General features: G+C 36.1%; 1 protein-coding gene across 3 annotated transcripts in view; it reads left to right on the top strand.

The window, feature by feature from the left end:
• The first annotated feature begins 867 nt into the window (after positions 1-867).
• LOC113500473 (ankyrin repeat domain-containing protein SOWAHB) overlaps positions 868-24,385 on the top strand; it is a 50,392-nt gene continuing 26,874 nt past the window's right edge. For 2 of the 3 annotated variants that reach the window (XM_026881324.1, XM_026881473.1), the window contains exons 1-5: positions 868-1,069; positions 1,164-1,807; positions 9,510-9,536; positions 9,615-9,743; positions 24,212-24,224. In XM_026881324.1, coding sequence (XP_026737125.1) covers positions 943-1,069; positions 1,164-1,807; positions 9,510-9,536; positions 9,615-9,743; positions 24,212-24,224 — 940 coding nt within the window. In that variant the 5' untranslated portion in view covers positions 868-942. The remainder of the gene's footprint in view (positions 1,070-1,163; positions 1,808-9,509; positions 9,537-9,614; positions 9,744-24,211; positions 24,225-24,385) is intronic. The other variant, XM_026881398.1, reaches the window with a different exon arrangement.

A 24,385-nucleotide genomic window follows, 5' to 3' on the forward strand; every position in this document is an offset into this window, starting at 1 on the left:
TATAAACTTATAAAAGAAACTCATGAAATTTTCAGTTTAATATTGGTAACCAGGTAACTAATAGATTGTACTTATGTCTAATTGTGTAATCATATTCCAGCTAATAAAATTTTACTCCAACAGGGATGGCATATTTGCCATGTCCGTCGTGTAGTTTAATTAATAAAGGATACTTACATATTTTTCTTCATTCCGCAAACAATGATATTTCATCAAATTAGATAGGTTAATTAGATAGGATATGGATAAAGACGTGTTTTTTTAAGACTCATTTTTATTCTTTAGTGCAGTTAAAAGGCGTAGAGATAATAAATAATACCTACGTGTCTTATATGTTAACTATACCCGACAGCCTTAATTTCTACTTAATAACTACTGTTTTCCTACTCGTATTTAAATTTCAAATAAAAATAGGAAAGAATTATCTTCGTAGTTCAAACTTTTTTTGTGAAGTGCCTAAAAGGATTAAGTAGTTGGGATGCTATGTACTTAACAATCTTTCCCTCATTACTTACTAATTCTAAATTAAATTAGAAGTGGAATAAATTAACCATCAGTTGTGTAATTTTCAGGACTTTCTTGAATAATTTTTGATTACGGAGTCGCAGGTAATATCTATGAAAGCTCCATTTTACAAAAAACTTTTCATATTGTTTGTTCCGTGATAGTGTCTTAGGTTACAATTTAGGAAACAAGAAGAATAATTAATAAAGTTAAACCATCAATCTTTAAATTACTACTTATGACTTTGTTAAATTTACTTTTACAGTTAATTTCCAACAATTTTTACCTTAATTAATAAATATAAATCACATGACTTCAGAGCCGAGTCGTATAACGAAACGTAACGTTAACGTCAAAACTTGTACCGGAATCCGAAACATCGAAATGCGCTTGACGTTTCTTGTGCTACACTGATTAGGTACAATATTTTGATATAAAATGTCGCCTCCATCGGAATTAAGTTTTGAAGAAATATTAAAGTTTATGTTGGCCCACAATGGCAAGGTCACGAACCATGAGTTAGTGAAACATTTCAAAGTGTTTTTAATGAATCCAGACATGAGAGGTAAGTTGTTACTTACGTAGGTCATTTATCACTTTTTCACTTAGTAACTTTGTTATAATTTGAAGCATTCTACTCAAACGGCGTTACGTTTTAGATGAAGCAAGAAGTACCTTTAAAAAACATGTGAATGCGCTAGCAATCATTAAAAATCAGAATAACGAGAAATGGCTTATATTAAAGAAGAAATATCTGCCAAATAACGGTAAAGAAAACGAAGATGTCACAGAGAAAGTCCCCGAGTCACCAAATGTAACAGTAGCTGAAACACCAGTGGAACCAGTTACAAACATGGAGGAAGAACCTCCTGAACGCCCTCCACTACCATTACAACTGAACCAAGATTTTAGTATACTGAACAATCTTATTCAAGACTCCACAATTCCTGTCAGCAATGATGCCTACATTCCTAAAAGTGATTCTAGAGAAAGTCTATTGTCTGTTCCGAGTGAAGACATACCTCCAAAAGTGTATCCTCGCAGGCGATCATCGGAAAAAAGTTTTGAGAAAAGATCTAGCATTCCAACTACACCTGTGCAGCGAGCCTCCATTCCTAATCTTGATGTATCTGAGTTTAATAACTCCATGTCACCAACAATGTCAACCTCCACCAGTGAGAGTATGTTGGTTGATAGCGAGCAAACAATATCTGTGAAGGAGAGAAAGCAAATGTTTAATCGAATGGCTTCGGAGAGTGATGTATTGAAGCCTAATAAACTTGGGAGCAACATGAGTTCACAGGTTAGTAACTTCTTTTTATTGTACTTAGTATGAATTAGTGGCAATCAACCATTTGACCCACTATGTATGTGTCTCTACATTAGTTTAAATGAGTTACATGTGTTGAATGACTTTTCAATGTATATATCGTACAAAGACCCAAATCCCAAAACAATCTAAAATCTATAAAACAACTTTTCAGTGGAATCCAATCATTTAATATATTATGAGTCATTGTAATAAATGACTTGAAAGATAATTTTATGACTTGTACAAGTTCAAATTACATATTTTCTATCCTTTGCTCTCATAACAGCTATTCACTCAGAGCAGTTTGTTATGCGTAGAAGATTGTTATGTTATAAATTTCGACTATGTCTTCATCCAATTTCCATGATTGAAACATCCATATCCTTATAACCTAAATGGTTATGACTATCATTTAAATAAAGTCTGTAGGAGACATTTCAGCATTCAGCAGCATCTCATTGAAATTTCAAAAGATTGGGGTTTCCGCTGCAAAGTTATTACAAAACAACATGAGTTAAATTAATTCCTATGCTTGGGTGATTGTAAACATAAGCTTAGACTACTATGTTTCCCTGCAGGGCAAACACACTAACTTATATTAAATAATTTTACTGTGTTTTGTCATGTTTAGTATCATTGTTTTCCGTTGATTGTTTGAATGACTTCTCAAAAGTCACAGTACTAGTCGTATATTTTACTTGCCAACTGCAATCTTCATCTAGACAATGAATAGGACACCATACACAAACTCTACTCTAAACACCACCTTATCAGCTTCATCCATGCGTCTGTTTTCCTGCTCAGTATTTCTAATATTACGATTCAGGTAATTGTAATTTGTTTTTGATCATTGACCGATTATTCTGTATATATCAAAGTTTTACTAATTTAATCTCTAGCTTTGTTCAAACGTTGGTTTTTAATGGGTTGGCATAGAAATCAAATCAAATTCAATCAAGCAATTATTTCAAAATGGCACTTTTAATACAATATGACTCTAGACGCACCAGGTAGTGATGTGTTTCTTTCTAAATATAATAAATATAAAATTTTGATGTTTTTAAATGTTGTGATCTATATAAATGTGAAAAGTTTCTTACCTAGTTTGTTTGTTCGCGCTAATCTCAAGAGCTTTTTTCTTGCATAGAGCAAGAAAAAACATGAACCAATTTTAAGAATATTTTCAATGTAGATAGCCTACTTATTGAGAAAGAAAGGAGGTTTCATAACATACCATCACGTTATTCTCAATAGCAGAGCAGTTATGAGAAATGTTTCTTACAGGGAATAATAATCACTTTTGTTCGTGGTCTGCGTCAACGGTAAAGCTACGTAAAATTATTTACGACTGAATTTTTCTTGAATATTCTAAAAAAAGGCGCGGCAGCAATGTCTCATCTTTTGGGTTGAGTCACTATAGCCATTTTATGGATATAAATGCTTTTCATCACTTATTTCTCAAAGTATTAAATTAAATTTAAATTTTATTTTAATTGTATCAAACAAATACAAGTATTAAATTTTTACAGACATTGCATATTCAATTTTGGAGAATATCTTTGGCTATGTTACCGTTTTTATGTTTTGTGATAACTGAGCTCCCCTGGAAAATAATCATTGATGTATACGGCGCGGTAGCGGGGAAGGTTGATTCAAATTAAAATTATTTTTGAGGTTATTTTTCTTTTCGACAAGTGGACCACATACTTAACCCTTCAAAAGAAAATCATTGCACTGGAGGGTCCAAGGAAGCAGTTCGGCAAGATTTCACGATTTAAAAAAATCCTTAGAAGCTTTTGGCACCCAGGAATATTGTAGCTTTCTAATGATGAAAAAGTATTTTCAATCAGTCCAGTATATACCACGATATATTATATTAAATTATTGTATTCTAATTAAATGCTTACCTAGTGGTTGAGGAAACGTTACGTATAATACGTATGCCACGACTACAGTAGGTACCATATACTTTGATAGCTTAGTTAATGATTGTTTAAATGAGTAAATAATTATAAAATATTAGGGCGGGTAGATTGCGTGGATCGCGGCACCTGTTATTCGGCTAACAATCATTAACAAATATTTTGACCGACATGAATGTTTGAATCACAAACAAAAAATGTTCATACTTTTTGTCAATATACAATCGATTTGTAACTGTTCTTCTTATCAATCTGTGTTTTTACTAACTTTACCCTGTGCTTAGTTGTCATTGTTATACGACATAACGTATTCATATATTATCATCGTCGATCATCATCACTCATTCACTCAGCTTTGATGACATGAACGACTGCTATACACAGCTATGTGTTGTGTGAGTTCAGACTATCTCCTTACCTCTGTAGAGACTAATAGGATTGATGCCTGCTGGGGCACCGGGATTGTCCGAAAGGGTTACCGTGGCCCCGGTACACGAACGGCAAATGAAGGAACATGGGTGGCTTTCAGTCAGTAGAAGTCTGACATTCCCTTCCTTGAATTAGTTCCCCTCTTTGCAGAAAAGAGGAGGAAAGAATCATTGATGATTGATGATTTCTCATACTATAAAAAAAAACAAAATTTAATCCGTTTACTAATTGCAGAAAAACTACGCTTTTGTCACTAACACTGTCAACCACGGATGGCTTTTATAGTTTTTGTCTTTCTGTCCTCGAAGGGGTGTTATATATTTTGACAGTTATACATGTGTGCTTGTCTGTGACATTGCGCTTCCACGGGTGAATGATTCGGACGAGGTTTTTTAACCGGATTTTTGAGATTGAAGAAGCTTGATAAACATGGTTCGCGAAAATAAGATGAAAAGCCAAATTAGTTTTCGGATTTCTAAAAATGATAACCATTTTTAATTGACTAAATAAACTAGGACGTTCTCAATTTGGCTGGTAATTTTTTCATGTATTTATTCACGGTCATCATAAATCTTACCCTCATGACCGAGTCACAGCCATTGTACTGTGTTGAATACAACTATGAATACTGTTACCCATTCCAATAAAATTGTTTTGAATATTAAATTGTTACGTTGCGTTAAGGGTAAAAGTTACCTTCCAGTCGACACCTGGTACAGCTAATTGAATTGTAAAACCTTAGTCATGGGCCTTTGGCGGTCAGGCTGATGTTGAATATGATTATTATCATACAAATTTTTCGTGATCGCGCCGGGATATCGAATTCAAGGGGAAATTACTAACATGATAAAAACACCTTTAGACATGCATCTTTACCAGTAGTGCATATTCTTAAATACTATAATGTACTTATTATACATTACGACACCCTAAAGACACATTAACAAAACAACTGTCGAGGGATGTTAGCAAGTACAAAAAATTATATAATAATAATTTCAGCTCATCCGAACGGGACAACCCCTACACCACAAGGGTAGCTTACACAACATGAACAACAAAAGCTCCTAATGACAAATATTAGCTCGCGCCTCCGCGCACCTAATGGACTTTACAATTGCTTTGTACACCGCACTTCACAATGTTACCTATTAAAAGGACGAGAGGACACATTAACCTGTATGTAAAAACGTATGGGCCGAAGATGATTAAATTAAAATAGAGATTTAAGAATTATCTTTCATGTAGGCGTATTGCTTATAGTTGTATATGAGATGGTATTATTATAGGAGCTATGTCGCGCATTTGCAATTATCTTGTCACTAAAGTGACTGTTTCCGAACGTGGTACTGACAAATTTCTGTGTATCGGGATTCACTTAGCGCTGCCACTAAAACTAATAAATAATAAATGAACAACCCGTTTCTCACTAATATGCCACGTTGCCACCCGCCCGGGCGAGACCCTGTCGCATAAATCAACACTGAAATAGACCGACGATGTACACTTCCGCTCGTCAATTGGAATACTTTCAAAAAATTAATCAACAAAGATTTTATGAAAGCGCATGCGGCTCGGCGCTCTGTTATAAAAGGGTATACTTTAAGTTTTAAGAGTTTAGGCAAAAGTTAAGTCTTTTTTTGTTTTTACGTTCGGATGAGAGTAGAATTTGGAATTGAATTTCACATTTTCTTCCATACTTACACTTTTTAACTTTTTTACAGGTATGAAACGGTTTCCAAAGTTGTGTGTCTTAAGTAAATGTATGATTTCTGTCGAGCTATTTGCTTATGAAATCAAAATAGGAATAGGCTTGATGTCAATATTATCATCATTATTCAAGGCGTATAGCATATTGAATAGGCTGCCTCGTGACTTGCGGTCGATTGTCAATTACTGTCGTGTGACTCTGAAGCGCACGTGCGCCATTAAAGCTTTAAAAAAAGGTCATTCGTGCTTAGTGCTGACCACGTTGTCAGTTAGGTTTCGCTTGTATATAGTGCGACCAGCCTGCACAATGAGCGCGTTGTAGGTACCTGCAATGCTAAGTTATAATATTATCCATAGCAGAGACCAAGATGTTAATTTCTTCTACTTTCCTTACAGAACTAACAAACACATTCGTACCGTTGTTGGAATCCAAAGATAAGTGGCTAGTTTAATTTTGTGATCCGTTTAAGACTTCTTAGTACGTGCTAAACGTAAAATCCAATTGCTTTTTAGGGGCTAAACACCCGTAAACCTTTTATTGCCCCATTGCCTTATTTTGAGTTAAGTCTATCTAGACGTCTCAAATAATCTTACACTTGAGGTAATAAAGGACAGGTCGCTGGTAGATACTATAACACTACTGCGGTAGTGACACACATGCATTATTTTACACATTTAATTCTTGATAAAGGCATCTAAAATAAGCTTCGTTTTAAGTATATTCATCTTCAACGTTTTGAATACACGTGTAGTTGTTATGCACGATGTAAAAGATAACGTGGTATGGTCCGTTGCGAGTTGGAAGGAAAATATGACCGATTTCATTGTTCTCTGTGTGCTACTCGGGCCTGAGAATCACTTCCAGCCATCAACAACACGGATGCCGCACTTAACGAGCCTTGTCGAAGTGATGGAAAATAAGGACGGATGAATTAACTGTCAGCTATTCAATGATAAAAGTAAGACAGCGCATAATACACGCTCTGTGGGATGAAACAATCGAGTGTCCATGACAATAATTGCACTTGCGAAAGCGGGAAACATATTATAGGAGCTTTCGTCCGTAAAAAGAATAATTAGTAGAATATACACATGAGGTTATCGCAGTGTATTGCGTCGTATATTGCCAAAGTAGTAGGTAGCAATGCAATTTCTGATTGTGACAAGTTCGTCACCAAGACTGTTCCACCGAGTGCAGCGCTCCCGCTCTAAGCAACATCGACCTTAAGAGGAGTTCGTGGTTAAGCTATAACTGCGTAAGTGAGTCGATAACAGGTTAAGCTACGCTTGACGTGGTTGGTCAGTAGATGGGTGACCATCTTTGTCATAACGAGTTCTTGCGTATTTCGGAACGCGCGCTAAATTGTGAGTCCAGGCTGTTATTCATACATCTCTGACAGTCGTTACAGGTAGTCAGAAGCTTGAAAGTCTGACAACCAGTCTAACCAAGGGGTGGTAAGAATATCGTGTTGCCCAGGTAACTGGGTTGAGGGGGTCAGAAAGGCAGTCGCTCCTTGCAAAAGACTGGTACTTAGCTGAATCCGATTAGACTGGAAGCCGACCCTAACATAGTTGGGAAAAGGCTAGGCCGATGATGTACATTACACTAAACTTCTATAGTAGTAGGTATTTTTTGGAAGTCCATTGAAACAAAGCTTGCGCTCACACTTCTTTAGAGATAATACAAGTATTTTGGATCAAAGGTAAAACAATTACAATTTTTAATTTACATTTATTTAAAAGTAGTTTTCGTATATTTTTGTTGCTGCCATATAAATTATTGGAATAAAGTTGAGAGCTAGAAAGTTGTGACTTGTATCGATCGTAATGTGGTGCCGTCGTCGCCACCATAATGCGAGCCAGCGCGAACAACGTGATGTGTACGGCGTCCTACGGCGAGGAGAGAGGCACGCACGCCTGGAGCCTTCGGCGACTAACTGGCGAGCCTGCCCTTTCAATTTACTTACATTAATATCAATTTAATTTTTACTGTATTATGACAATACCATCTTTCAACCTTAACATTTATTTTTATGGAACATCGGTAGTGATAAAATAATAGTAGTGCCATCCGTAGACATGCATGAATTAAAATCCAAATGTCTTCCTGCACAGCTAGTTTACTACTTATTATTGTTTTAATGGTTTCGTACGAAAACATAGATTAGAACATAGAGGTAGGAGATAGCATTTTATAACCTATAAAATATCTGAGAGTCTTTGATAAGTGTTGTAATGGTGGTGGCTAATACAAAAGATTTTATCTATCTCGGCAAACTTCACTGGTAGGTACTTTCGTAATATATGTAGATGAATGAAGTTTTACAATAAAACAAAAAGAAAGTATAGTTATCAGTTGTTACACAATGTTGCAGAGGCCGGATAACATTTTTGCTCGGCCGGCATTTGAGATGTAAAGCGATTGGTTTTTAGGTTAGTTTAAACACGTTCCGCGTTCGGTACATTTTCAGGAAAGCCGGGACTGTTTACTTATTCGGTCAGTGTTGCCGGTGTTGTGTAAACTGTGTCCACACTATACAACTGCCGTAACTGATTAACAAACATCCCTTAATTTAAAACACACGTTTTTTAATTGAATGCTAGGGCAGGCAGTAGTTGTGAACTTTAAAAATGTTTTGCCCCATATTCGCGTTGTTCATGCACTGCTTTTTAAACTCAGAGCAATTTTATTTCACACAAAGAGGTTTTGAACGAGCTCTTCTGAATTTCTTCTTTTGAAATCTTAAAATTTGTGCGGACGCTAGAAAATAAGGTTTAATTGGATACGCATTGCATAGAGAATAATCAAAACGACCATTATCTGCTTCATAGATACGTTTACTATAAAAACTAAAATGCATTTAAATTACCTGAATAATGAAAGATAAGGACCAGTATGTGATCTTTAACGTCTATTTTAATTAATCTTTAAACTTTATTTAAAAAGTGATGAGGTAGGTATAGGTCAAAAAAAGTATAAACGCATTCCGGCGCTAATTTTAATTGTTATGGCCGTGGAAGCAACGTACAAACTTAATCTTATTATTAAATCAAACACATCACATTAAGGATGTTATCTTGTCAATATCGAAGTCCCTAACAGTGAGGCCAATAGTGTAGACATAAATATGTAACGACAGGTGGTAAAGTGGTCATGCTGTGCAGCGCACGCCCAGTGCACCACTCACAAACATTGTAACGTTACTCGTACAATACACAAAAATGAACTGTATTGTGCAATACATAGAGTCTTTAATTACAATAAGCAATACAAATCTCTTGTGACCTAAATCATTTCATATGAATAGCAGCGCAAGCCTGAAGACGGGAGAATTCGAATTTATTGACCATTAATTCAAAATATTATTTTCACAATATAAGTACTCATTTATTAATTTTGAAATATTAGGTTCCGATTAATTTATATGTGTCGTTAAGATATTTATTATGTATGTAAATATCGTCTTTATTTATAATCCTAATCTTTTGTTTTCAGACGTTAAGTACTTTCATGTACAACGTTTAATAAATTGTTCGCCATGAATGAACATGCTTATATGTAAAGTGAGAATAAAATTGTTAACGAAATCTTTGACTATTGTGATGACTCATTGAATTGTCTTTGTTCGCAGGGCGTAGATGAGGAAGATAGAGTTTCTGTAAGTAAACTTTTACACATAACAAATTAAGTTTTGTTCTAACAATTTAACTAAACAAGTGCGTTACTTTTATTGCAGCTCGATCAAAAGAGCGAGACTGATCCATTAGACTCGAAGCAAAAGCAATGGATTTTGTGTGCGGCGAGAGGAGATTATCACGCATTGACGAAGATGTGTAAGGATAATCCAAAGCTTGTGAAGACTAAGGTAAGTTTATGACTTTTAAGATTGGGATTTATCAGAGTTATATATACGTTGTATCATGTTACTGCTAGATAAATACAGAAAAAGCATGTAAATAATATTTTTAAAACATTACCATCGATACCAAAACAGATTATATTGATAAAAGTAATGGCCGTTTGAGAATTCGCCATACCTACAATGCCCGCTGAGAACCTAAAGAATTTTTGTGAAAAAAGTGATAAACGGTAACGGATGTAGATGTCCCGCATCCTTAAGTTTTTAGGCGTTAGTTAGCGCCAAGTGAGAGCACATGTCCAAAAGGTGTGCTTCTAATTGGGTCTCGGGGTGCACGGCCGGCGCCGGCCCGCGCCCCCCCGCCGCATGCTATCTTGACATATCTCCGGACGTAGTCCCTTGTTTTATTTTACGAGCCATCTCTCAGACCCCAAGTTTTTTTTCTATCCAACTATTGTGTTTACGCTGTTTCAACTCACGCACTTGATATATAGACGTCATATAAACCAAAAGGATCGCTAATTTTAAGGGACATTCAACAGATTTATATACTGACAATTATTAAAAAATCGTTTCGTTAAATTATTTTAAAATACGACTAGTTACTTTTAGAGAAAAGCTAAACAATTTCCAGATAAATAGTTCTTGCAAAATTTATTTGTCGCGTCTGAATAACCTTCTCGTTAGAGTTGAGACAAATCGTGTATCTTGTATGATGTAAATTATTTTTATGGGCACTTACGAATAAAGCAGTGATGATTTTTAAATATACAATCATTTTACTAAATTGCCTCCTGGCTTTTACTTAAATCAAGCCTGTCGTCGGATTGATTACCAAGTAGGTGCATTACTTTTATTGAATACGCAGTAAAAAGGTAATGATAGCCTTCTTTTATTGATTCGCTGTAAATCAAAGGTCGACGCAATTGGATTTAAATTTTATTGACATCCTTTCATCAATAGTAAAAAGCTTGTTCAGAAATATGTTATAAAAAGTTTTATCTAAATTGTCTCATTTGTCTTTTCTTTTTCTGTAGGTTGCTCTTGATATTTGGTTACAATTGGAATTCTTTTAGCAGGTATGTAGTTTCCTAATTTCCATTCGACTAATTGTTTCAATCCCTCCTGCCCGAACACGTGCTTCAAAATGTAGAACGACAGTTATTTTGATTTTGTTCTATCCACTTCCAGAGTTAATAAAGCAACAGTAAATATTGTCAGACAATATGTAACACGTGTTTGCTACTGGTGCCTTGCTGCATCACATTTGTCGTCTTTCCTCTAAAAAACACTTTGAAGCTTATTTTCGTATTTGCTTGACTTGCTGATGGAATTATAGATTTGTGGAAATTTCTCTGTGTGTGGGTTCTTATGATATTTTTTTTATTGTAGGCCTCGCTTGTTTCTCTTTGAAATGAGAAATTTAAATATGTCATCGTCGCTTCCTATCTAAAAGAGATCATCTTTAATACTTATTTTTAATGCATCACGATGATTAGTTGAGATATATTAGTTGATTTTAAACTTTTTTAACACCTCATGACACCGGCGTTTACACTGTGTTAATGTTGATTTCATTTTATCTGTTTAAGAAATATTAGGAGAGTCACAAAAGATATTTTATACACATTTTTTTGCCGTCGTTGATGTTTAAACATTTTTAAGAAGATGAATAGGAACTCAAATTTTGTAGAAGTTAACCATAATCACGTAGTTTTTTTTTATTATATATTGAGAAATGTATGACGTTTGTATGTTACGTTCGGCGTTTTAAGCAATTGGTGTGTAGGTGGTACCTACTTGTTTTTTTTTGTCGATTAATGTCTTGTGTGTATGTATTGTGGTGCCGTAGTTTGTTCGTTTTTAGTTAAAATATTCACACAGGTTTTAGTGCATATTCACTCACCGTTCATTTTGTTCTTATCTTTTATTATTATCGTATTTTTAAGTAAAACTTGATAACTAGTACTGATAAATATGATACTGGCTAATTCTCTAGTATAAAAATTACGAGGAAAAATATTGACGAGAGGCTGCACATAAAAACCAAAAACAGACGTGAATTTTTGTGTTTTTAATACCCATTACCAAAAGATGTGAACAATAACATACCATTCTCGTATTACATCTGATAACGTTAGCCACGGGTCTACTTATTGTTCTCATTTTGAAACGATGACTAACTATTTAAAAGCTTTTTAGAAATTCGTTGCCAAAAATAACTCTCACTCTTCGCCATTCATTTTGTAAATTATAATATGAATTTACTTTTAAATACTTACGTGAAATGGAGATGGTAAAATAAAAGAACTGATTAAAAATGAAATACCTGCGATGGTTTTGCAAATAAAAGGAGGAATAATTTTGGAATTAAATTTGTCACAATATTTAAATGAAAAAACTATATACAAATATACGATGGGTTACGAGGCACCAGAAATGCGGCTACAAATGTAAATAAATTATAATTTTATATAGACTTGCTGATAGGCTTCCAGAAAACGATTTGGTTATATTTAATTGTTCCCTAACGATCGTGTAATTGTGTTGATAAAGATTTGTTTAGTCAATAAAAAAGACGCAAGCTCGGTATTATTATTCTTGATTTACGATTGTTCGATTCCAACGAGGGCGGAGTTGGTGATCCAAGTAATTAAATCCAAATCATTTCGACGTTGGTTGCTATACCAACAGTTAATTGATACGATCCAATGATGGTATTGTTAATTACATTTATTTCGGGTAATATAAGTAGAAATTTATATCGTCGTCTTTAATTTGAATGACTACTTACGGATTTTATTATGTTTGTTAAATATCATTTAGATGTTCCTACAATAAATTTAATAGTTTGGCATGCTCTAATTGGTGCCTTTAACTGGGCTGCAATTATAACCGTACTTTTTGTGGCGCCTGCTCGCAGACCCTGGCATTCTATTTCATTGTAAAAAATATTTCCAAACACTCGTCTACGATTTCGGTTGCACGCGCTATTAACGCCAAGTCGACGGTGGGAGTGTCGTTGCAGAAAGCAATTTAAGTCCTGATTTATTCCGGTGCAAGGCATCGGCTCCGTTGACATCTCTCAGTCTCTAATTAAGACAGCGGTTTTCTAAATGATTTATCTACGTTTAAATCTACGACTTGCACATTTTACACAGTGCCAATTAATTGATCAATTAAATAAGATTTAGGTTTATATTTGTGGTCGTGTTGTATATAGTTGTGTTCCGGTCATTGAGTTGTAATACTTATTAAGAATACATAGGTTTCCAATATTTACAAGAGTAAACATTTAGTGTGACCCGTAACACATTGAAGAAATTGATTCTTCTATGGACTCGTTTGTTACGGTCGCTTGTTACTTCGTGAAGTGAAGCACGACGGCAAGAACTTTTCGTGTATTGTTTTTTTTTAAGTCGTTTTCAATGGGTGTGCTAACTTCTCAAATGTGTCGGCCGGCGCCAAGTCGGTGCAACCCGAGATTTGACGCCGCGCCTCATTTGACCCGTCCGTCGAACGCTCGCGCCATTGTTTAGCTATGCATGTTGAACACGACGCGCCGACAGTAACGTTCCCTATCGGTGTGTCATACGAGATAGATATCTACCCCGTTATTGATTTAAAAAAATCCATGTATACCACAAGTTTGAGCATTTAAAAAAAATCATGAAGATGTTGTGATTTCACAAGTGTTACGTATTACATATTTAATTATATGATTTATAGTGCAAAATATTAAGAGTTCGTTAGGTGTTTAAGTTTAAAACAATAATTAGAATTTGAAAATAATTATTCTTCTCGTTAACTCGATGATATTTTAACGGGATTATAATATCACCCCTCAGTTCCGCGGCAACCCCACACAGTACAATAAGATCAAGAACATTTTTCACACGGGCTCTTACGTTGAGTAATATATATTTGAAAATAATGTAAATCTAATAACTTTATTGCCATTATTTGTGGGTAAAGTATAGTACGTCCATAAAGCTGTTGGGTGTCGTTCGATCGCGACTCAGCCGCGTAGCATAAGGCACTTGCGCGGGAGTGCAAGTCACTCCCACAATAAGTGATTTCTAACATGGTGACGCAGCGATATTGTAATGGTTGTTTGTTTAGTGGGTCTACCTTACTCGTGTATCGGTCTAATCATATATGCCCATAGTTTTGTTTTTATACGGCTGTTTCATTATAGAGTTCATGGGCGTGTGATGTTGGGCGCAATCAAATTTGAAAGGAGACAGCTCAGCATTGTACTGCTTTAGTAATTTGGTTCTGGCGCCATAAGGTGTTGGCACTGGATGATTTAACTTTTTAACGTTGGACGTTTGTCTTTTCATGAATGGTATCATATCGTATGCTGATGCGAACCCTGCTAGATTAAACGTCAACAGCGATGTTGCAGTTTTTTTTATAAAACTATTAGTCCTACAGGGTCACGTCGAGCAGATAGAAAAACGCCATGTTAGAGTTATGTACCTGTTGGGTAAAACTGGGACCCTCCTACTAAGGCACTACTGTCTGATGATGATGATCAGATTATTCGTCCAAAAGCCATCAGGCTTTATCACATGAACCGTGATAGCAAGACTGATGACTTACAGATTATGTGATACATAAGAAAGATTTGCAATATGATGGGTGACCAATTTTGTTTTGTGCTTATACGAAACTTTTAGTAGCGCCTTGAAAATAAAAGAGCTCGATTTAAATATTTTTTTAAATTAACCGATGTAAAACAAATGTTCGCAAACTTAATTTTCAGTCATATTTTGAATGTGTCATATTTCGTAGGTTAAATTGGATGAAGATGCTTTTATAGTTCTGGATCTCCACTAAAAGTGTTACTTTGTCGTATATTGTATAGATTTATCTTCTAGCAAAAACAGTAGCAATGTTAAAAAATTTAAAACTGCAAAGGTACGCGTGAGAACAGATTAGACCATTTTCATTTGTTACTCCAAAAAACGATATTCCTTGGCCTCTCTCTCTCTTTTTCGGTTACTTTTTCAAAAATCGTTAGTAACCTAAAAAATAACTCGTCGTTAAAAATGGTACAAACTGAATTCTGAAAAAATCTACCCGTCAACCATTCTTTAACCACATATTTGTAAAAAAATCTGTGAATATAGCTCGTATAAATAAATGGAGGTAATTCATAATCGAATATTATTTTAGACTAGCTGTTTCCCGCGGTCTCACCCGCGTAATATTTTTGTTTTCTTTGCCGCACTTTTTCCATATTTGCTCACCGTTTAAACCTTCCCTGGACTGCTACGAATATTTCAAGACTAAAATTAGCCAAATCGGTTCAGCCATTCTCGAGTTTTAGTGAGACTAACGAACAGCAATTCATTTTTATTATTTTAGATTGTGTACTCTATACATAGTTACTCTCGCTTATACAACGTTTATATATCTACATCGATGGATGTCAATTCACCGCGTTGTACTCTCCAAACGGGGTTCGGTTTGTTATTGCAAAACACGAAAGCATGCTAATTGAAATTCAGCATGAAAGGGATAATAAGGGTGGCAGGGGACCTTCACCCCTCAGTGACGACTGCCATACGTCATTTTAAGCACATGTTCGTAAAGATTACTGAAGTCAGTACTGACAAATTTTGTTACATACAAGTATACAATAAAATTATGAACTATATTTAAAAAGTTTTTAACATCTCGGAGATAAACTGATGTACCTACACGTTTCTTAGTTTCATAATAGTGCGGTCATATGTAGCCAAGTTAAATTGTGTTAACGCAACGCAGAGATTCATGTTAGCTTGTACTTCAGCATTCTGTGGTTCGTGTGACAAATAGCGCTACTTTGTACACGTTGAAATTATCTCGCGCTTGCGAATTTTCTCTTCGTGTTTTTCTTAATAAAATGTGCAGGTTCAAAGAAACCAGCCTGGTTGTTTGATAATATAATAAAATGAAGTAATGTGTGTTGTTACCCGACGATATCTTTACGTAAAGAATTTTAATTTGCCGAAATTCGGCTATTGTACCTACATGCGGGAGATGGGTGCGCAATTTACGAAACCCGGCTGGGGATGCGAGGGAGAGGCCTCGCACTTTACCATGGCACATTAATTAATCGAGCTGAATCTACATACGGCGCCACAACCACGTAGAGAGCCCACTGGTGGCAAGAGCGTAGATTTACGACTCGTTCGACCACCATCTATCGGATAAACTAATTGCAGCGCAGAGCTATTGTTTCTAAACACTAGGCAGAAATAGAGCCTGCCGGCCGACCGTCCGGTTAGGATCACCGGTTGTATGCGATCGAGCACAATTATTCGATTGTCCCGCTGTTTGAATACGCTCTGATCTTTGTGTGGAAATTCCGTGATAGATAGGCGTTTCATACCGTTGCATATATCAATATTATAAGCATCGCTCGCAACGAAAATAAAAAGCTTTTTATTTGCAATTGTGAGAAGTACTGACTGAGTGGTTGTCTTGTAGGTTTAATGTAATAATTTACCTTATTAGTATTTCTGAGTAGTATTTATTGCATTTGATAATTAAATCCTATAATGACGAGGGAACAGACTTTCAGTTTGAACGGTTGATTTAATTGCCTGTCGGAAAAGCCCGAAAATCCAGCAGTTCACACGCGGCACCTTCTTTTTCGAGTTTCGTATTACTGTCGTGTAAACCATGCGAACTTTAATAACTAAACTACAACATTTGATCGCGTAAACCCCTACCAGTTATTTTTTAATTATAACAAACTCACTGGTTAATAGTTACGTTGCTATCTAAGACAATATTATTTATCAGCAACGGTACTCGAACACCGTCTTATTGTTTCGGATCTTACAGTAACGTAATTTTGCGCAAAATTTATTTCTGCACCCATATCCCATATTCGCACATAGTTCTGGTAACCCTAGGTGGGGCATGTCGGCGGCGGAGGCCGGCGGCGTACACGCCGCGCGCCCGCAGCCGCGCTCTCGGCGATCCGCGAACAACAGCCCCTACCGCACCCTCACAGCTTAAATATTTTATTATATCATTTTAAATCTCTACGTAAATGTATTTGTTAAACAGTCCTTTTTGTACAAGAGAACCGTTCTCCTTTAGTATCTTCTTCACATCGTTTTTTTAAGTGTTTCTATTCCGATATCATGTTTTAGTAAAGCAACATCAATCGTTTTTTGTAAATTAAATCCCAAGTATCTTAGTCCTTTAATATGTTGTTAAATTCTAAAGTTGTCCGCCGCACTTCGAGTCTGTGATAAACCAAACTGTATCTAATCAGCTAATCCTTGGAAGTGGCGCGGGCGTCAACTTGTCTCGAATCGCTTTCATCTCGATGTATTCAAACCAAGCAAAGCTCCATCTTACGACAAAAATAATTATAACTAAGAGATGGTAGGCGAAGCTCGAGGTACTCCGCTAAGCCACTACAATTCGTTTGCGGTGGCAATGAGCGGCTTGTAAATCAAAGGGATTCTACATAATTAAGCTCATAATTAATGTAAAGACTTTGTTATTTATAGGCGCAGTCATTCTTAAAATTGCCCCCGTTTTGATAAGACGGCTCTTAGAGGATGTGATTAACACATGTAACATGTTAATGGGTAGCGATAGTGATTCAAGTAGCTTTTTAACATTAATTCTTTATTATTGCGGCATAGATATGTTTGGTTGCATATTGTTATTTTGGTTCTAATTTAATTAAACAGTCAAACAACGTTTATGGCTTATGATCTAAGAAAGAAATAAAAATGATTACTAAAGAGTTATGTTTCCTTAATATTTTCATTCATAATAAGAATATCACAAGTAGGCAGGAAATGTATATTTAATAAAATTAGAACAAAAAGTCAGTGTTGATTTACAACCGGCGCGAGTAATATTTTTTGTAAATGTATTAATGAATGTTTGGGAGCTGTTCCTCATCTCCTCGTAAACCCCTATCGGTGAACGAGTGTCTTCTAAATTACACCCGCCACCACGATGGGCACGACCCGCTCCCTATTAATTTGTTTATATTAGAGACGTTCACTTGCGCAGTCAATCACGATTGTCGTCGAGCGACCGATACACGATTTGTTTTCGAAAGATCTTAACCGTGTTTTGGTTATTTCTGTACAATTGAAGCTTTTAAATTTAGTGTCACCGCAACTCTCCGGAGACACTCTAAACATTTGTCTCGGGATATTTATCGCCGCGGCTCGTCGACTATATCATCCAGCCGGCATTGTGGCAATCGATCAGAAGCCGCGCGGGGCCGGCTAAATTGATTATTTATTCAGGCTTAGTTAAATCTTTGAGTAGTCGCGTTATTTGTAGACTAAGCAGGGAGGAAGTGGTTAAATGTTTATTTGAAATGTGTGGCGTGCCTCGACATCTCATTTGTCATTGAGGCAAATTTTTAATAAACTACCTGCTGAACTGTTATAAATATTAACACATGCCATTATAAATGTGGTGGTAAAGTTATAATTTTAAAGGATTTCAGATAAATTGTTAATCACACCATGTATTACGAAAATGTTACTTAATAGTAAAATTTAAGTTTTTGTAATATTGTTTTTATTAACACATGAACTATTTCATTGTTCCATGTATTTGAGGATATGACATTACGAATATCGAGTAGTACCTACATAGATTTCTGATACTACCCGATGCAGGTATTTCCAACACTCATCCGACGTGTCCCTTTTATTATATTACCTACTTAAAGATACTCCCGTGTAAAACAACGCGAGAGGGCCACAGCCGCATGACCTCCCGGGGCAAACGGGGATAAGTACACGCCGCACTCGGGTGGAAATATAAAACATGTTCATTATTTTAAGGCTAATTGGGAGAGGCCGCTTGCAGCGAAGTAGGTGCGAGCCCGCCACCGCCCGCCCACGGCAGTACCGAATTCGAGCGCCGTGTAACGGCCTCATTACGGTATAAATGTGAATATACGTATAGACACTGTTTCTGCATTAAGCTGAAATACTACAGCGTTTTGTAAGATGTATCCAACCGTACATACGTCGCCTCATATGTCGTACTGAGTGGGGAAACCGAGGCCTGCTCTGTTGCAAAAACAAAAGTTTACTTCTAATCTTTCTCGCAAAATTAGCGCTTGGTTATATCTTGTATCGGCGCGAAGTACCTTAACCAAGATTTAAACATCCTTATCTACTTTATGAACCCTTTTTATTCTTACTTTCTTTTAAATACTTGTGAATAGAATAACAACTTTAGAAGAGATTTTATTCTCGTCTTTGATGATCACCCTGCCCGAGGCGTATACGTTATTGTAAAACTTTTATATTTTGTTGCAGATTGAGCGTTGTTTTACTGAAAAACTTCTCTTTATAGGATGAAATACAAAAGAAGTTCACTAAATTTAACCCTTGAGTTAAGATTACTCTTTCTATGCAAAACTTTTAATTAATCAAAATTAAAAGGATGGAGGACGATTTTGTCTGTTTTCTATGTTCAAGAATCGTAACCTTTTAGGGAACTTTTGCTTTCTAAACCATACCCATTACCTACCTAACAAGAATAATAAAAATAACGTATGCAGTAAAACTAAACTAAACGGGAGGAATCTGTAAGCAACCTGCACAATAGTCGACACCAAATTAACAAACACTTTGGGGACGCGTTTATTGTGTCTCAACCACTAAAATGAGCTCCCATCCAATTTCGCATCTAATTGGCTGGCGGGAGGCGACATCAACGCTGGCTGCGTTCGAACACCGCGGAACCAAAGACGGCGATAGTTAATCACTATTCACATCTGTGATGAAGTGTGGCTCGATTGTAATTACTTTGTGTGTTGATTTAAGCTTATCACGAGGCTAAGCGGAGGGATCCGACGCCGGCTGGCCCCGTTCCGGAATATTGAATTTATTCCTTCAGAGATACTTTATACAATTACTGGCGAAGGTGCCGCCACGGGAACCTATTAAAATATTGGAGATAAGATCAACTTTTAGTGCGGACGAGGTGGGCCGGCCGCCTTATAAACGAGAATCGATCCCGGCTGCTTCCAGCGCACGCTCGCTCTCTCGCTTATAGTTTTTGTGTTTACAATTGTTTCTAATTACGAATTGATCAAACATTCAATTCGATATTGTATGTAATTATCTTGAGTTGTTTAATTTTATTTGTAATTTGTTATTAAATTGGCTTCTGATTATGAAGTGGTCGAAATACTTTTATAAGTTGTCTTGTTAGGTGCAAAATGAATTTCTGTGGAGTTAGTGGCGTGGTTAGAAATGTTTCTTCCGGGATTTTTATCTTATCTTACCTGTTTACTGGATTGTTGATGGTCGATACTTTACTGCTTAAGAGCTTGTAATAATTATGTAGTCATGTATAGGTTCAAACTTCGAAGTTCAGTAATTCAATCGCTCATACTCTAGTCTTATTTTCTGTTAATACAAAGATTTTGCTGTTTCCAATGTTGAAATGAACTAAACGGCGGTAAAATTTGTTTACTGTTAAAATTACCTCTAACACGATATGGATTTCATCTTGTATGTCTTAAAGAACAAATGTCTTTCATTTGCGGCTGTGCCTCATCGCAATACGAACGCTAAACGACTGGGAGGTGTCCAGACGCGGTGACTAACTGCCTAAGGCCTCCGCGTAATATACGACAGCGGCTGAATATAGTTTTTAATTAGGGTCTGCCTACCGACCCAACGAGGCCTCTATTTGTTTAACTAAATGCAAAGAAAATCGAATCCGATGAGAACGGGACGATAACAGCTATCACGAATACTTGACTCGTGGTTTTATTTGTGAATCAGCCGTTAGAAAGATTTACGCACAGATGCCACTAAACGGGTTAAGTGCCACTATCAATTGACTAAATAGAATTAAACTACAGGTGGTAAAGAGAATTTTATCGAAGTGCATAACACATTCCAAACTTAATTTCAGCCTTAAATATACTTACATAAGATTGCTATAATTGTGTTATATTTCCGGAAGTTTGTGCTTTAACAAAAACGGTGGTTGTGTGAGTTATTGTAAGATTAATGATGTAGCTGTCAACGCAAATTAAGTTCTCTTCAAGATTTTAATACGGCCTTTGTCATGCAAAAGTTTGGAATTAGTGGAAATTGCTAAGTTGCCTTCCGTTTTGAAGTTAAAACCTTGATTTTTTCGAAATCTTTTGCTAGTTTAAATATTAATGCGTTGTATTCGTAATTGAATATAAGCGTGAACAACATCACAAGTTGTTGGTCACCACGGTAAGCTATACAAGCCGCAGGTTCCATGTGTAAGTTCCAATTAAAAATCTTCTATTTCGCTACCGCTGTTGAATTGGCCCAATGAACGATTCGTTTTGCATAAATGCCCGCCAGCTGTTTACAATAATCGATGATATGTTTTTACGAGTTACAATTTCAATTTATTGATATTCATTCTTGGTCGGACAATTTATTTGTATCGATAATGTTTCAAAGACTTCTGTTTATTTTTATCGTGGAGTTGCTGACGGGTTTACGATGGCGCGTCTCGGCTCGAATGATATATTGGTTCTCTCTCATAATTACACTTTAATTACGAATCATTAATTTTAATCGACACGGAAAATGACTTTTGTACCTACAAATCCCTTAGCGACGCGCGCGGAATGTAAACAAATTTAACGCAGAAAAGAATACAATGGAACAAAATAAACATAAGTGTTACCTACTTCGTATTGTTTCTGTGTAGGGCCCATTCTGATTTGTGGAGTTTTTATTTGTTGGGTCTCCAAATCCTGTTCAAACGTAACCCTTGGAGGCATTGACTCCGGGTACATTCGGATGTATTGTGTTGGCGCAACTAACCGACGACAGCGAGTTGAAAACAGTTTTTCACATCCCGGTAAGATAAGTGCATTTGCTTGTAGCGACAAGGCGCGCCGCGGCGATCGCCTCGCCATGCCGCCTCAATGGGCGCGCGTTCTTTATTTATATACGCCCTTCTGTAATTAACGATAGTAAAAAGAAATACATATATCTTTTGATTTATATCATATCATACTTTCCTTATGTTTGTTTTTGGAGGAAACCATTTCGTTATCTGCTTTTGTTTAATGTCGACTTTGGATCAGAAAGTAGGATATATTTCATTTTTATGATTTAGATTTTTTTTTTTGTAAAATACTGCTGTTTGAATTTTAGTTTTTAATAATGAATTAATAAAGGCAACTCAAATTGCCGAAAAAATACTAAGTTTTAGGTTGAGACAAAATGTTCACTTGCAAGTGCAGAACGATGAATGAAGTTCTTCAGAATTTAAAAGACGTACCGTTAATATAAACTTTGTAAACTTTGTAAGTAATTTATAGTGACATGATAGACATTAACGACAAGGAAAGATTTTTCGGGTAAAATATTTGACAGTTCAATAATATTTATAACACTAATCATAAATGTCCAGTTTTTATAATCGTATGTCTAGTCCATAAGTATATCCCGTGACTGATATTAGCGCAAGTGAAACGATAATGCTAACACAAACAAATAGAATAGCGAAAGACGAAACGAAAATTGAACGGAGCGTTGATAAAATAAGAGAATTTAGGAGTAGAACGTGAGGAATGAGACATCGACGCAAGAGTGCAGAGGCGGTGGAGCAGCTGACACCTGTCATCACGCAATTTATTAGTCGCTCCGAAATAACGGAGTCAGTGAACGTTCAAACAAAATGAAGAGACACAACACTCTATTAACGACACATCCTCGGGGTGCACCCGTTAACAGCTCCACAATTAAATTCACAATGTTCACATGATATCCACACGTTCAAAATAATCCGCGCCGATTGAGTCTACACTTTGTTATTAAAATACACAAGTTTACGACGTCTAAAAACTGTTATCATTTTAACGATCCTTGATGAACGGTTCTTTTGTTTGTAATTACAGCCTTAATCGAAAATAATATCGACTTTACTTGTTGCACCAAATTATCAAATTGAACATAAAACATTTAAATTGATTTCAATGTTTACGAGTGTCATTAAGATATTAAAGTTGTTGTAAAAGCGGAACGTAACGTTATAAATATTCGTAAACTGAAGAAGAATAATGAGGTGGAATTTGTCTTAGGTTTGATTTATGTATTTAGATGTGAGTGCAAGTGATGCGGCAGTCGGCTCGCAAGAGAGATGACAATATACTCGTAGTCGCGAGCAGAGCGCGCCCGCTTCGTCCTGATGCACTGTTCTAGCGCTTAATAACTGTCGACGAATGTTTGCGTCACTGCGTCTGCAATGCTTATGATAATAAATTGCCTCTTATTTTAGAAATCCTCATTCACCATGCTTATAGCCATACGAGCTCATCGTTTACGATGTCAGCAGTCGGCATACATTTCTTGAAAATGACATCCGAGGACTGATTGCTTTGAAAATTACTGATTTTTAGTTTGAAAACTTTTTACGAGTTTGCAGTTTGTCCCTAAATTTTTAATATAGGTGGATATCTATGTTTATATAAGTTAATGGACAATGTTGCGAAAAAGGGGGAAGCAAATAGCTTTTATATTGATTTCCTACTTTTCTAGGTATGAAACGTTTCAATAAAAGCTCAATCGAACGTTAAAGCTTGGCGTGCAGTACGGTAACCAAACAGATTTATTCAATAAAGGTGAATTATCGGTCGCGGAGGCGGGTGCGCGCATCGGTCGCACAGTCATTACTTGGCCTCATCTTTGTACACGCATGCAGTATAGCACTGATGGGATATTAAGGTTATTACCAACGGTGAAATTGGCCGAGCGACCGCTGAGGAAGCTGCCCACCGAGACCTATTAGCGGTATTACATATTTCATATGATCCGCCGTCGATCGACGATTATGGGTGCATTAAAACGCCGTCTGACCGTCTCCCGATCATGGGAATATGCACAGCCCCCACTTTTATCTACGTTTTTTACAGTTTAGTAGGTAATTCGGTGATCACCGACCGGCTGAAGCCATGCCGCGATGTACATTATGGATATTGAAGGTACGAAGCTTACCCACCTTCAATATCGTGAGAGCGAAACTAAATGAAAACGTAGATTAACATTGGTGCAGATGATTTAAAAAAATAATGAAATATGTTTTATGATCTTCAGTATTTTATTTATGATATAAACTTAAGCGCAGAATATTAATCTTGAACTACAGTCAGTAAGTGTCTACTGAAAATTAAGGGTTTATATAGGTATTCACAGGTCTTTACACCCATTAGTTTAGGATCTTTCTATCCGATTTTGTAACTTTATTAGAAAAATATAGTTCATGAGATTTTTTGCGAACCCTCACACCATTTAGCTTTGACCCCCCGTTACCCATTTGCAGTCATAATATAAGATGATGTTTACCGAAATGCTATTTTTTTTTAACTGCAGTATCAGAAATAGAAAAACAGAATCATAACGAGGTTAAAAGTTGAAAAGACATCTCTTTATGGGTTTTGGCTAAAATATGCTTCATTTCTTTTGTTTCAGGATCCCTTTACGGTAAGTTACACAGGCGCACAACATTATAATAATTAAAGTACCACAGAAATTTTTCAACATATAGCCGAAATAAAAGCCTCGACAAAAACCGCATGGGGGAACTGAAATTTTTTTGCAAGTTTCGGTAGGTACGTCTTTTTAATATTTTCTTATCTTAGGAAG

The sequence above is a fragment of the Trichoplusia ni genome, chromosome 1, assembly GCF_003590095.1.
Source record: "Trichoplusia ni isolate ovarian cell line Hi5 chromosome 1, tn1, whole genome shotgun sequence".
NCBI classification, from domain to species: Eukaryota; Metazoa; Arthropoda; class Insecta; order Lepidoptera; family Noctuidae; genus Trichoplusia; species Trichoplusia ni.